The 16,269-nt window shown below is 39.5% G+C and overlaps 1 protein-coding gene across 1 annotated transcript in view; it reads left to right on the top strand.

The window, feature by feature from the left end:
• COL2A1 (collagen type II alpha 1 chain) overlaps positions 1 to 16,269 on the top strand; it is a gene marked incomplete at its 5' end in the record, with an annotated part of 88,989 nt that overhangs the window by 34,614 nt on the left and 38,106 nt on the right. The window contains 7 exons of the mRNA XM_083351587.1: positions 2,623 to 2,676; positions 7,745 to 7,843; positions 9,755 to 9,799; positions 10,000 to 10,098; positions 11,302 to 11,355; positions 14,275 to 14,382; positions 16,049 to 16,102. Coding sequence (XP_083207713.1) covers positions 2,623 to 2,676; positions 7,745 to 7,843; positions 9,755 to 9,799; positions 10,000 to 10,098; positions 11,302 to 11,355; positions 14,275 to 14,382; positions 16,049 to 16,102 — 513 coding nt within the window. The remainder of the gene's footprint in view (positions 1 to 2,622; positions 2,677 to 7,744; positions 7,844 to 9,754; positions 9,800 to 9,999; positions 10,099 to 11,301; positions 11,356 to 14,274; positions 14,383 to 16,048; positions 16,103 to 16,269) is intronic.

Raw genomic sequence — 16,269 nt, 5'->3', positions numbered from 1 at the left:
TTCCAGGGGTAGGCAACCTTGGCTCTTTTATGACTTGTGGACTTCAACTCCCAGAATTCCTGAGCCATCATGGCTTAGCATGGAAACCTCTCCCTTTCCCCTCAGCATGGCTGGCTCAGGAATTCTGGGAGTTAAAGTCCATGAATCATAAAAGAGCCAAGGTTGCCTACTCCTATACCAAAGGCTGCAAGATGAAAGCTTTGCAAAAAGAGGGGGGGGGAAACATAAGGTGATATTTATAAGATGAAAAAATATGTTTTCATAATAACAGCAATAATGATAATAATAGGTGCCTTGGGTATGATGCCAAAACAAATAGAGCACCCTTTGAACACCATCAGAATTACAAAATTACCATCAGTCAATTGCAAAAGGCAGCTTTAGTCGGAACAGCTTCCATCCTGCAACATTACCTTTAATGCCATCAAAATCGACATCTGCCTATCCCAGGTCCTTGGGAAGGACTCAATAGGTGGATAAAAATGCCAAATCCAGTCTGAACATCTGGCTAACTGTGTGACAAACCATAATGATTATTAAAGGAACAGGGAAACCAATTCTGAGGCATATACTGTATCTATCACACAAATTGTGAAAGCAGAAGGAAACAGAAGCTGCTCTCCCAGGGGCAAAAAACTATGAGAAGTCTTGCTTTTATGTGTATATTTTTATGTAACCTGAGAGAACAGGAGACTTTTGCACACTGATTGATGATATAGTTAAAGAAGGAGAAGACCCCGCAAAAATGGTGTAGGGAGTCAGAGTAGGGTAAGGTTGAACAAGAATAGGTATCCACAAGGATATCAAAATCTATAAAATGGCAGATGTGGCATTGCAACTGAAGGCCTGCCCCTTTTATCTATGCATGATGCAACACTGTGCCTATTATTGTGTCACACACACACACACACACACACACACACACACACATACACCAGTGGACACTGCAGCTGAGAAGAACTAGAATTGGGATGTGAGGAGATGGAGAACTATTGTAGATATCTGAGGAAGATGCCTTATGGTCAAAGCAACAACAATTTGGGCATTTTCCTTTTGAATGGACACAACAGGACTGGGGAATATTAAGGAATATTAAAGCAAGCTGCAAAGAAAAAGATTGCTCTAACAAAGATTAAAGATAGCTTGAAAGATACCACTTCAGAGTGGTAAATGAAGGGGTAAAAACAGAGGTAGATGATTTTCTGTTTGTGGTACAATGAAAGGCAGCTTGACTTGACAGTAGAAGGGACAGAGGGAAGAAAGGGTGAATAATGACTTATTTTTCAAAATGTAAAACATTGTACTCACATCTTCAGAATCAGGGATGAAAGTGATTTTTGGAACAAAATATTCAATTAAATACTATTTAATATTTTGAGCATTTAAATAGATTTATGTTTCTTACTCCAGCTTGACTTGTGTAATAGAAGCTTTTTAATTTACAGTCATCTTTTTTTAAAGTAGTTATTTTTACTGGGAAGGAGGAAGCATTATTACACAATAAAGAACAGTTATGGAATGTTTGTACTGTGGTAAATTGGTATTGAAGGAATATTATTTTATAATTACTTGGTGGCCTTCTATGACTGTTCATGAGTCACTCAGATTTGGCAACAGTTATTCATGTCGGTTTCATTCTTCCCTTTTTCCAAATAATGTTATTAAGAATTATAAATAAAAGAAATAAAAATTAACACACACACAAAAGTACAAAAAGAAAATAGTATGAAAAAGAAAGAACTGAAAAAGAGTAACCTCCCCCTCATTCCAGCAAGTAAAAAACAATTTTAATAGCTTAGCTTGTCTCCATCTCTAAGTATAACATAATCTCTCTTCCCCCCATAGTTAATCTCTTAAGTAAAAAACATAAATCCATCAGCTTCATTGGATGTTCCTTGTCAGCAAAATTTCTGGGAAGGGAAGCAGATTTGACTTTTTCCCCTCTTAGCGCTGATCAAATAAACCAACTTTATAAATCTTCCCTGAATTTTTATTCAACTATCTAATGAATAACTCAGGAGAAGAAAAGAAAAAAGACTTCAAAGGTAGCTTGTTAGAAGCAAGGAATAACAATGATCTTATACTTTGAAACTAGACTGGATCTGACACAGATTCCAAATTCAAATCCCAATAATATCCAAGTCATTTCACTTGGTTATGATAACTATATTACCCAACTCTGGATTTGTGCTTTCCCCCCCTCCAGACAGCATCTATTACATCCATGTTTTCCTTGTGAACCTTTTTATATTATTATAAGCACTTTTTTTTTCCTGACCAAACTTCTAAGTACAAAAAAAATAATAATTTGGAACAGGTGGAGAACTGGGGCAAGTGAAGTTGAGTGGTCTTTTCATTAAATCTAAGAGTAGCTAAAAAACCTCAGCAACTTTATTTCTTGACTCAGGTTGACCAAAGATTTGTTTCAGGCCGCAGATACATTGGGGAAGCTCAGTTCAGCCACAACTATCCACCTTTACATTTAAATAATTCAATTATTATACTTTAGGACTGACATGCACAACTATTTAAATGAGTCTACAATTCTAAATGATTAAAAGAATTCGGTTCTGCTTTTTTTCAAGCTCACTAAAACCACTTCTTTTGTTTATTTTTTTTCAGGGACCTGTTGGCCCTTCTGGTGGCCCAGGATTTCCAGGTGCTCCAGGTGCAAAGGCAAGTCATGTTTCAAAGCCAAAGTAATGTTTCTGCAATTGTCTAGCATAAATTGCATCTACTGGTAATCCTCGACTTACAACAGTTCATTTATTGACCGTTCAAAGTTACAATGGCACTGAAAAAAGTGAGTTATGACCGTTTTTCACACTTACGACCACTGAAGCATCCTCATGGTTGTGTGATCAGAATTCAAACACTTGGCAACTGACTCATGTTTGTGACGGTTGCAGTGTCCCGGTGTTATGTGATCACCTTTCATAACCTCCTGACAAGCAAAGACAATGGGAAAAGCAGATTCACTTAACCGTGTTACTAACTTAACAACTGCAGTGATTCACTTAACAACAACTGTGGCAAGAAAGGTTGTAAAATGGGATAAAACTCACTTAACAAATATTTCACTTAGAAATTTTGGGCTCAAGGACTATCTGTATTTCTCAGTGTTCTGTATTTATTTATTTATTTATTTATTTAATTTATATACCGCCCTTCTCTCAAGAGACTCAGGGCGGTGAACAGGGCAATACATAAAAATTAGATACAAAAATTAAAATTATTAAAACATGATTAAACAATGCCCATAAATAATACACATTTAAAATTGAAGTCATTTATAAAAATCCCACCCCGTCCCATCAGGCCAGGCCAGCTTGTTTAAAGAGATGGGTTTTAAGTATGCAACTGTGCTGTCCCCACACACTGCATCTTTCATTCTTTTTATTAGTTTACCTGTCTGAAGAACAAGGAAAAGGAAGGAGTTAATCTCCCTGAATTTTTTTTTTAAAGAGGGAAGTCCGTACTGCATTTACATTAATGGATCTCTCAGGACTCATCTTTGATTTTGGGGATTACTTCTTTTGGGGCCTGAGAATTGAAAGGAATATGAATTACGCTGAAGAATTTGGAGATTCTATCTTGTCCTCTCTTGTTCTGTTTTATCTGCTTCTGTGGGTGCATAATTTGGTGCAGTGAGATGGAAAAACAATGAGTCTAGCTACGAAAACGGCAGAAGGAGAAAGCAAGTGTGGGATTTTTTCAAGGCCTTTAGAAAATGTCTTGAAATAGTGGCTAATATAAAACTTGTGAATATCCTGTATACGATAATGTGAAGACCTTTCAGTTGATGACAGATGAACCAATTTAGACTTTTTTTTTTTTAGCAATGATGATTTTGTTTGTTGGGGGAATATCCTTAACAGACTTAAGGCCCATTACTGAATAAGTTTAATAATGTGTTTTAAGAGTACGAGCCAAAACAATTTGTTTTAAATCATGTGAAATTCTCCCGTTCACTTCCTTATCTGGAATGTTTGTTCAAATATTTATTCTGCAATGATTATCAAGTCAATAAGAATAATAATTTAGACTGAAAAATATGCAGGTGAAAAAAATAATCTCATATCCATTTCCTGCTAAGTTTTGCTCTTGCCACAGGTCATAATATTCATTTACCATCAGTTTGAGAACAGATGTAGAAACTGCTGGCTGTCAATTTAGGAGTAGCTAGCATGCTTAGACACTTTTGTGCTCAGATGGAACCAACTCTTGTAAAAGCTGAAGAACGCTCTCTTCTCTTGTGTACTATCGGCTCTCTATGTGTATTGCATACACATTTTTCCAACAGTGTCTTCATTCCTCAGTGTACTTCATATTCCTTTCGAGAATTCCTGAGTATTTGGTTCAGACTGCCTTTTGCCCTAGGCTTGAACAGAACTCAGAATTTTGCCAAAGGGGCAAGGCAGTCAGAGGATCAACCCTCCAGGAGACCTACCATAATGTTATGTGCCTTGGCTCAGCTTCACAGATTTCCTTATTGTAAGGCCCATTAAGGAGAGGGAAAACACAGGGACAGCCGGAGAGAATGGCCTTCCCTTGGGAATTCCCAAAACCACATGGCTTCTGATTTTAGTGTGCTAATCTGCTAGTGGACTGGTTTCTATGGTTACTAGACAGTGAAGGGGGCCATGTGTCTATATGTGAGGGGAGGTAGAGATGGTAGGAAACGAGGCCCCTTGTGCAGTATCCCACAAGAACTAACAATGGGTCTTCTTCAGGAACAAAGTGCCCTTGTCACAAAAGATGAAGAAAAGAATCCGTCTGAAGGGAATGTCACAGATAATAAGATGGGGTGAGGGAGGGGAGAGGAATATTATTAGCATTTTGCATTTTAGGAATGGTGTTTTCATTGGGAGCTGGGGGAAGAGCAAGAATGGGAAAGCCTAAAGGTTTGGTACGAAATAACACGAGAGTATACAAGCTTTTAAGGTTCTCCAGAATTCTTTATTCATTGATCTGGTCCAAAAGAGGGTGGGAAAGAAGTGGACCAACCCAAAAAACATGTCCTGGCCGAGTGTTTTAATTTGAGGTTTTGCAATATAAGGAGTAAGATTTTAATTGTTCAAATTACTTACAAAAAATCAGGGTTTCTCCTCTCTCCACCCCCCCCCCCACCTATCACCCGAGGCGTGTTTTAGACGTCCTTTCCTTGGTCAAAATCAGAGCGGCTTATCCAGAAACCACGGTAATCTGTTATGATTACTTGATTTAATTTATTTTAAATAAAGAAATATTTCACATCACAGCTAATTTATTTTTAGCATATGGCATATCATGGACTAGCAATATATATTAACATTTCACTTAGATTAGTAAAGCACAATAAAATATAATTGTCAAAAAGATCTATGTTCAAATATCAATGTCTAGGCCATCTAACCATTGAAACACAGCACTGTTTATATTTTAAAAAAATCAGATACTGGACCGGCATATGCCCTTAGCTTACTGCCGGTCACAATATGATTACAGTTTGACGTGGGACCCTCACAGTCACACTGAGGGGAGGATATTGTGGCCCGTTTATACAGAGAGTCCCAGCAGATGCTGGGTGAGATGCGAATCTTATTCAGGAATGTCCATTGCTGATGTGGTCGTTCAAAGCCTGGCGCCTTTTTTGTGGGGTCATATATATCTCATATAGGGACGCGGTGGCTCAGTGGGTTAGGACGCTGAGCTTGTCGATCAGAAGGTCGGCAGTTTGGCGGGTCGAATCCCGAGTGCCGCGTAACAGAGTGAGTGCCTGTTACTCGTCCCAGCTTCTGTCAACCTAGCAGTTCGAAAGCACATAAAAATGCAAGTAGAAAAATAGGGACCACTCCGGTGGGAAGGTAACAGCGTTCCGTGCGCCTTTGGCATCCAGTTATGCCGGCCACATGACCACGGAGACGTCCTCGGACAAGCGCTGGCTCTTCGGCTTTGAAACGGAGATGAGCACCGGCCCCTAGAGTCGGAAACAACTAGCACGCATGTGCGGGGGAACCTTTACCTTTACCTTTACCTATATATCTCTACCTATGTTTGAGAATTCAGCAACCCATTTGGCTTTCCATTGGGAATCGATGTTAAAGTGGTCGGGTAGGTGTTGTGCAAGTGCCAGTGGGGGCTTCCTGCATTGGAGTCTTCCGGCTGATAAATGAGGAAGGTCGGTTGCACCAGTAGGAGTGAGTTGTTCATACTTTTTCTGCATTCTCTCACTAGTGCATCTTGCCTTCGTAAAGCTGGCTGTGCTATATGGCTCAGAACAGGAAGCCAACAAGTCAGGATGGTTTTAATACATCCTCTTATAATCCTGATGGTATTGCTGAGTCTGGCATCTAACTTACTAGTATGGCAGCTGTTAAACAGGGGCACAGTATTCTGCTGCGGAGTAGACCAACCCTGGTGCTGATGAACTCAGGGTAGCAGATGAAGCTCCCCATTTAGTTCCACATATTTTCTGGAGCGTGTTATTCCCAGTAATGATTTTTTTGCCACCGTATTCTCTCTAGATGCATCTTATAGGAGAGAGTCTGGTCCAATGTTACTCCAAGGTATCTAGGATGAGGATTATAGGGGAGTATGTTGTTGTTTCAGTAGACCTTCGGGGGTTTCATAATGCTAGTTTGTTGTTAAAATGGAAGCATGTAGTTACCCTTTTGCTGGTGCTAGGAGTGAGCCTCCAGTGAGTGAAGAATTTCCCCAAGATTTTAAGATCTTCGGACAGGAGGCTGTCTGCCACCTCCATGAGTTTTTCTTGTACTGCTATGGCCAAATCATCAGTGTATTCAAGTTTGCATCCCAGCTTCATGCCACTTTATTCATCCTAGCTTTATACCACTTTACAGGAAAAAAAAGTGAGATCTAAGGGGGGGAGGGTCTCCTTTAAAGAACAATCCAACCAACGTAGGACAATTATGTAACTACTGAAAATAGGGGGGAATGAAAAAGAAAACTATTTGCCCCAAGTTGCAAGCTCTTCTTATAAGATACTGCCTGACTATTCTTACAGGTCACAAAGAATCTAGTAGTTTTTTCCCCCCTGATGATATTTAAATGCTTATCAGTAGTATGACCCAGGAAAGCCTTTGATTGTCCAGCAGCAGGAAGTGTGTGCAAATACCATGAGTTCTAGGCCCTATCAATTCTATTGCACTATAGAAGGCCATGGCCCATAGAAGAGAGTTTTTAGGAGCTTTAAGAACTGCCTCAAACATTTGCAAGATTTCAGGCAGCCCCAAAGTTGCTTTTTCAAAAGGCAACTGGACTTCCTTTGTTTTTCTTTGAAAACATTTTGCTTCTCATCCAAGAAGCTTCATCGGTTCTTGGATTGAGACAACCATGATCTGGAAGACTGACTGTTATGTATTAAGCTTTATTGCAACACCTAAAGCTGTGTATAAGAGTCACCACCAGGAGGCGTTGAACTGTAACTGTTTTGGCGGGAAGCATTTCGGCAGGAAACAGAGGTTCAAACTGATTGGTTGGTTGAGTACCTGGCTAGGTACTGGCCACTACCAAACACTGACAATCTCCATAAATCATTAAGGCAGTCATTCTGCCCCTTAAACTCCTCTCAGCCACCCAGGAAAAAGAACCTCAAATGTTTGTCTCTACAGCCACATTGAGTGGCAAAATAGGTGGGTCATATGAATGCCATGGTCTGCCCTTCTTCCAGCCTTTCCTTTATGGATATCTTTGCGGGGGCTTTTTTGTAGTAATTTGTGTTCCTTTCGTTATATCTATTCAGGGTGAAGCTGGTCCCACTGGTGCTCGTGGCCCTGAGGGTGCCCAAGGCTCTCGAGGTGAATCTGGATCCCCTGGTTCTCCTGGACCTGCAGGACCTTCAGTGAGTATTCTGGATCTTAAAATAAGTTCAGGATCTGTTATGTATAAAAGCTTTATTGCAACACCTAAAGCTGTGTATATGAGTCACCACCAGGAGGCGTTGAACTGTAACTGTTTTGGTGGGAAGCATTTCGGCAGGAAACAGAGGTTCAACCCGATTGGTTGGTTGAGTACCTGGCCAGGTACTGGCCAGGTATATATAAGAGTGCAGGTAGCCCCTATTCCTGAGTACAGTCCCTTTACCTAATAAAGAGCTGCTATGCTGTACTCATCGTCTTGGCATCCTTCCTGCTCTCCAGAAGCCACAACACAATAGGATCCAGAATCTTTAGATGATATGAAGATGTCTTAGTTCACACATAGGCAATCTACAACCAATGGGTTGCTTATAATCCTTGGCCATTTTCTATGTAAGGAGGAAGGAGACCACAATAGACTCCCCCCCCCCCCCGCTTTCTGTTTGATCAGCCATCATTTTGGGATTGGGAATAATGGCTGTTCTTGCTGCTGTTAACATGTGAATGAGCATACATATATACTCAGACATAGCTGTAGGTGAAATTACCCTTGTTTGTAATTTGCAAATGCTACCAGTTTTAGTGGACTTTAGTTTAGTGAACTTTGGATGCAACACAAAAAATCTGTCCATCCACCATGTAGCTTTATGCATGTGTAAAGTCTCATCTGCCTTTTTACATTTGTGCAAAATTCGTAAAATATTTGTGCAAAATGCATATGCATAAAATCCCATTCCCATTTTAAGCTTACATAAAATATATACAATATACACATCTAAAATTTCTTTTGGATTTAACAAACATTCTGCTTTAATAAATACTTCTTTGCTTCTATTAATCTGCTAAATCTCAGGTTTATTGTATCTAGAAATATGTCTTACCATTTGGCTCACAATACTGAATTCTAAATTCATAAAGCACTAACAGTGTGCACAACATTTCAATGCTGGAATAGTGCCTTGTTTTTTTTTATCTGGTCCATCAAAGTCAAATGTAGTATGTGGAGCCTGTGTGATATATTTCACCCGTTCCATTTCTATAACAGTCACCTACAAAGGTTTGTACAAAAACCACAGTTACCTACACGTTTTCACACTATCATCTTCACTTGCCCACGATGATCTAATTATAAGAAAATAAAATGTGCCTACAAATGGGAGGGGAATCTCCCATTTGTTTGTCTCTTAATGAGATACAAATTATAACATTGGCAAGAATTTTGGAAAATTCAAGATAAGAACTAACATCTACTTTTTTCATATTAGAAACTCCTTGAATTTTTGTAGGGACTGAGGTTTTAGGAAGCAAATTCTAATTTGTTTTATAAAACCATAATAACAAGTTAAGCTGTAATTGCAAATTAAATAATTGTTCATTTGATAATTGTTTACTCCAAATTATTTTGACATATTTCAAGACCAGAACTTTTCTATCCATTGCTGTTTTGGGTTTCTTCACCTTTATCAGACTATTAGTTATGGTGAAAAAAATCCTCATTTGATACAATGTCCTTCATTTAAACACTTGTCTGTGAATAACTTGGGAAGGAAAAAATATGGTTGTGATGTTGTGCTTTAAGCCACCTGTTTATAGTTTGTTACTGTACGAGGCATTACTCTCCTATAATATTAATCAAACATATTCTAATCAAAAGATATGTATAAGATAATTTTGTGGGTTTCAATTAAGTCACATATTAGAAGTAATTAATGTGTTTTAGTTACTACATTTTATATTTTATAATGACCTTTTATAACTTGACTAAAGAGAAGGAATAGTTTACCAGTTGCTTTGCTTGCAATTTAGTAAAGTTAAGCAAATTATTTTCTTAAAATCTCCGAAATGACAACGATTTTTGAAAGGTATTTTGCTTACAGATTTCTTCTTGCTTTTAGGGCAACCCTGGCAATGATGGGATCCCTGGTGCCAAAGGATCAGCAGTAAGTAGTACATTAGGTGAACTATAAAGGCAAAGCTAATTGGAGACCTTGGAAGACTTGAGGAACATTCACATAATCTCTGATCTAAGTTACCTGTCAAAATTCTGAACATCAATTGTGATCTTTCTGAATAGCCTGCTGTGTCTCAGTCCCCCTGCGTTTCTCATTCCTAACTCTGGGTTTCTTGGTTCGATTAACAGGGCGCTCCTGGCATTGCTGGTGCTCCTGGTTTTCCTGGCCCACGTGGACCACCTGGCCCACAAGGTGCCACAGGACCTTTGGGTCCCAAAGGTCAGGCGGTAAGAAACTGTGAAACTGTGACGTGCCTGGTACTCCAATTGATTGCTCAGGATCCTGCCTCTTCAACTGGGCTGCCTTCATTCTGGGTGATTCGTATCATGGGTGCTTCATTCTGAGGCTGTTTCTGGATGGCTTCTTGTCATGCTGATCTTAACTGGGATTTGGCATGGATGGTTAAAGAACAATAACCACTTTTCATAAACTTTGCCTGCCTACAGCAACTATTATAATGGTTGCCGCTTGTCCATTATTTCCATAAAGTTTTACATGTGGAACTAAGGGACGGGGGTGCAATTTTTCCCTACTTGATTGTTTTGGAGGCATTTGAAAGTGATGAGAAATATATTTGAGTTTCTCTAAAACCTGGCAAGGAGTAATGATTGGTTTTCTTTTTGGTTTCCTTAACTTTCTATGAATCTCAGAAAATAAGGAGAAAAGAAAGAGAGAGAGAGGGAGATCCCTTAAAAACATGTGTGACAATATGAAGTATTGCTAAAAGAGCACAAAGAGACTACAGAAAATGTAATTAATTCTCACTGTACATGAGTTAAAGTTTGGGAAGATGACAGCTGGAAAATTCAATCCTAAACAAACATACTAAAGAGAAAGTCATCTTGAGCTCAAAGACTTATTTCTGGTTTAACTCGCTTGGGATTGCATTGCTGGTCAACTAGAAGGGATAAGAAATACAGGTATATGTTTTTATAAACTAATAATAATAATAATAAAAAAGCTTTGGAGACCTGAATGGAAACCCACCTGTTCCTGAAGAATTCTCCAATGTGAAATTATTGGTCTTCTAGACATGCACCTTATATCAACCTCTTTACTGAAGAATCATGATGTCCATGCAATAACCGACAGCATGATGGATTTGAGAAGCTGTAAAAGATTGCAGGCATATCCTGGAAAATTCATAAAAAGTATAAAAAATAATTACTGGAGGGTATTATATCTAAATAGGGAAATGAAGCCTATTTAATAATGGATAAGTAATAGGCTGAACTGAACAGGTGCTGTTACAAACCCCCTGGTTTCAAAATGATTGCTTTTCATCTAAGGAGTGAGCACCTTCTTTACTGTTAAAACATCCCCTGCATCGGATACTGCTTTAAAAGTTTTGCTGGTTTGATCAGTAGGTAGCCTAAAGTGATACAGATGTTGTTCTATTCTCTTAACATTTTTTCTTTCTATCTCTGTAGGGTGAGCCTGGAATTGCAGGCTTCAAAGGTGAACAAGGCCCCAAGGGTGAACCTGTAAGTAATTGATCATGTGCATGTCATTTTACGCTAGACTTGAATTTGTGCTCTTTTTTATACTCTTTGTCAAAGTTCTGTTTCTACGGAAACTCTCTAGGGAATTCTGAGAGTTGTAATCCCAGCCCATATGAAGGGCAACCATTGGGAGGAGGGTTGATTTCATTATATAATATGCAGAAATCACTGTAATTCTTCTGATAATTACAAGGCTCCTTTAATATGCTCAAAGGAGGCATATAATAAATCATTGGAAATTCGGACTCCAAATAGTACTTGGAAAAAGTTAAAAAAAAATTGATCATGCACTTGTAACTGAAATTGCATTTTTTTTCAAATCAAAAAGGTTGAGAAAGTGTTCAATAAATTTCTTCACATTTTTTTCTGTGTTATATGTGGATTTGGTGAATGAGTAGCCTGATGCTCATCAAAATAAATATCTGTATTTTCTCTGGGCTCGCTAGATTTTTATATAGGGATGGCTTGTTTGCATACTCCCTGTGTAGAGGGACTATTAGGATCAAATGTACAACTGAAATCCTCTACAAAATCTGTAAAGTTGTAGTTGCTAGTCTGTAGACTTATATTTAGATTTTTTCATTCTGGACAAAAGAAATGTTACATTTAACATAAAATGGGACAGATGCCAGCAGCAAGTAGGTGACTACAATCCCATTTTCTCATCACCAGCTTATGCCTAAAAGGTAGGATGGAACCAAGTTTATGCCTTTTCATTACTAAATAACTTTGGGCTACTCAAACTGCGTTACAAAAATCTAAATGGCCACTGCACGGGAGCAAAGTGGTAGCGAGATCTTTCCTCTCATCTACTGGTCATCCAGATTTCTACAGCCTGGGTCATAGAATAAGCACCTGAATAAAAATAATAATTCGTTCCTTTAAAACCACAAGCTGGATGCCAGTAGGAATCTAAAGCTTTGATAGGAGAGATGTGCTGAATACACAAGGTCCCAGGCTCAGTTGTTTTATATACTCAGTTTAATTTCCAATTAAAAAGGTCTGAGGCTGCTTATAAAGATCACCATTTGGAACCCTTGTAAAATCCCTTGTTTAAGGCATATAATAAAATGTTTGTTTGGTAGCAGAGCTGAAAAAGAACCTTGTTCTATGAAAGCACTAACAGGAAAAATACTAGGCAATATCAGCCATGCATCTGACTCATACAAGGAAGTTTTGTATGCTTCCCCTTCTCCTTTTCCCATTGGCTCACTCTCCTTTTTGTGTGTCCTTTTTGTGTATCTGAATCTTTCCAGATGAATAGTCTATCATCTTAATCAGGTAGTCCTCATTTAGCAACTGCCTGTTTTCTAATTACGACAGTGATGAAAGAGTAACTTTGCAACCGGTCCTTGCCTTTACAACTTTTGTAGGTGTGTAATGCAAAGAAAGGCTGAAATAAGACCACTTAATGACCAGGTTGCCAGTCCCAGCTGTGGTCACCAAACAGAGATTACCTGTACAGTTTAAACATGGGATGGGTCCAGGACAGTGGTGGGATTCAAACATGTGAACAACCGGTTCTCTGTGTGGATGCCGCTTCCGAAAGTCCATTCTGGGGCTGGGCGACAAAAAAATTAGCTACCGGTTCTGCCAAAGTGGTGCGAACTGGCTGAATCCCACCACTGATCCAGGATGTCTGCATATTTGAAAATATGTTCAGAATTAAGTTGTTTTAGGCCCAATCACAGGTACATCTTTGCAAGTCTAAAGTTTCCACACAAACAGCGGCAAAGTGGGAGTCCTTTAGCCAATAGCTGGGCTAAGAGAAATTATATTCTGCCACTACTTATTTACTATCTTTTCAACTAGCCCACAGATCTTATCCTGCCTCTTAAGGTTTCACCTAATGCGTTGCTAAAAAAGAATCCCTTTCATTCCTCCCCAAAGATAAAAGAAAATTGCAAGCATTTTTCTCTAGTCTAGTGCATCATGTATTTCTGAACACATCTCCTTTTGTTTTTTTTAATAAAATCTCGGAGGCCTTCTAAGAAGCAGCTGTGGAAAGGGAAGTGCATTGTTAAAAAGATACAAATAAATGAATAGAAAATCCTGGAAATCATTGGAATTTCATAAAACTATGATGCAAGTTTTATTTAGATGAATAGATAGACTGAGTGTAAGCTGAAGGGTTCATAGCATTTATGCTCCTGTAAATATTTGTCCCCATCAGATAACTAGAGAAAGTCAGAGCCACTGGTTTTGTGAGAATAAAATAGCTCTTGCCATTTCTGATTCTAATGTAGGCTGGCTTTTTGCTACTTTTTGCTACTATATGCACACACACACACACACACACACACACACACACACACAGAGAGAGAGAGAGAGAGAGAGAGAGAGAGAGAGAGAGAGAGAGAGAGAGAGAAATTGCTACTCCCTTAGCTTTCATATTTGGGGATAAGAATGATGAGTAATTTCTACCCATCTCATAACTCCTCTTTCAAACATAATATCAGAAGATTGCTGATGGCCATCAACTCTTACTGGGGCTTTGAAACAAAATTACAACTATTGCCAATCCTTTATTTAATCTTATGCAGCATTACCATCTGGATGTCTCAACTAAAGTTTTTCAGTCAAGCAAAGATTTTTAGCCCATGGGCTAGAGCAAGGCCCAAGTCTTGTCCTGCCCATCCATAACAATTTTTTTTAAAACTAATCCACTGGGCAACAAAGAAATGACACTCGAAACGTTGAAGATAAAAATGAAAAATCCCTGAGATTGTCTCTCTGCATAATTATCCTGCTAAAGGGATTGGGTCACCTAAATTCTGGGTGATTTTCAAAATGTTTTTCTAAAAACTAGAGTGATCATTGATAGGTCTTTGACATTATTGGATAAAAGATAAAGGAATATGAAAGATGTAACTAAGCCTCTTTACTTTTTCTCATCCCCAGGGCCCTGGGGGACCACAAGGAGCACCTGGCCCAGCTGGCGAAGAAGGGAAGAGAGGAGCTCGTGGTGAGCCAGGAGCTGCAGGACCAGTTGGACCACCCGGAGAGAGGGTAAGTGATACCATTTGCAGGGAGTAGTCCTGGAATGACGCTCAGTCATGTGATGTCAGGCGCAAACAACCAGACCCATATGTGTAGAGCTTAAACTAGCTACTTTATTGCTCTATGCCTATTGCACAGGAATCTCCCCAGACTGGTAGCACGTGCCTGGAAAAGACCAGATAAGGCTCAAAGGCATCCAGGGGGGTTAGATCTGGCCCTCTTGTGGCTATGTAGTGAGTCTAAGCTAATTCCCTGCTTGACTCCTCTTCCCATCCGAGGCAGTGGCTCTCCAACATGTGGTGTAAATTCGAAGCAAAGGGTTAATTAAACTTAGATTGGAAGTTGCCTAAGGTAGTGTCTTACAGTTAATGGCTATTTTGATTGAAACTGTTGGAATAAAAGGCATCCCAGATAATGCATGATAAAGACGTGTTAGTGACCCATACTTTTTGAGACTATTGAGTTCTGGCCCCCAGAGTAGCAGTCTCTTAATCTTTTAAAGATTGTAACACAAGAGCTCCTGTAGAGTGAACTCATGTTTAAACGCAAACATGTTTGGAGCGTTGAGGCACAGAAGCTATAAAGAGAAAATTGCATTTGATTCAGAGCTCATGGCCAGAGTAGCTATAGGACTCTGTTGCTGTTATTTGTTGCATTCATAGACTATAGTTAATGTAAAAAAGGCAAAGGTTCCCCCGCACATGTGTGCTAGTCGTTTCCGACTCTAGGGGCCGGTGCTCATCTCCGTTTCAAAGCCGAAGAGCCAGCGCTTGTCCGAGGACGTCTCCGTGGTCATGTGGCCGGCATGACTAGATGCCAAAGGCGCACGGAACGCTGTTACCTTCCCACCGTAGTGGTCCCTATTTTTCTACTTGCATTTTTACGTGCTTTCAAACTGCTAGGTTGGCAGAAGCTGGGACGAGTAACAGGTGCTCACTCTGTTACGCGGCACTCAGGATTCGACCCGTCAAACTGCCAACCATCTGATCGACAAGCTCAGCGTCCTAACCCACTGAGCCACCGCGTTAATGTACCTTGTTCTTAAGTGGCCATATTGCCACTCAGGCACAAATCCTCCCAACCCATACACACCTCCTAGGGGCATGGTAGTGGGAGAGAAGAATTTCATTGTTTCCATCCTTGTTTGCTTTGCCTGGGCTATTGAGAGGGAGAAGTACAGTTGTCAATTCAACTTTTGCTTTATACAACCGAAATTCAGGAATTGGAAAGAGCATAATGCCCAATGTCCTTCCAATGGGGAAATGGCCTGCCTCAAATTCTGAAGAGTACTAAGTTTTCCAATTTAAAACTTTTGGTTTTCCATTGGAAAATAAGTTGGCTCTTACGCCAAAGGCAGATGCCAAACTGGCATTGCAGGCATGTACATCTGGGAATGGCAGAGACGGAGGTGCCCCTACTATGCAAAATGGTCTTAAGATCACTGAGTCTTTCCCCTTAGAACAGGCTATGTTATTTAGATCCACACAGATATTTCTGGTGTATAGTAATTATATTGTTAGTTCATTCATCAGCTGTGGTAGCCTACTGAGGGTTCTTGCTTCTGCTGTGTCCCTGTTCTAAAAGAGCTATAAGAGGCCTAGAGTTCCTGCTGAATCTTTGGTAATGATGGTGCTGTCCTTGACTTTGAAATTATTATTATTATTTTTGCTTTCAGGGTTCCCCTGGGAATCGTGGTTTTCCAGGTCAGGATGGATTAGCTGGTCCCAAAGTGAGTGTTGAACTTGCTGCCTTTTCACTGGAATAACATTTTTAAAAAATAATAATTAGAAAGACGGTACTATTTTTTCTTTGTGTTCTTTGACTGAAAATGGTGTTCTGTGTTTCCTTCAATAGTGTCCTAGCTTATGCATTCTTTCGCAGAAAACATAGTATGCA

The sequence above is a fragment of the Vipera ursinii genome (genome assembly GCF_947247035.1).
Source record: "Vipera ursinii genome assembly, chromosome: 2".
Lineage (NCBI taxonomy): Eukaryota > Metazoa > Chordata > Lepidosauria > Squamata > Viperidae > Vipera > Vipera ursinii.
Note: the sequence above shows the minus strand (reverse complement) of the source record. Positions and strands in the feature narration are given on the sequence as shown.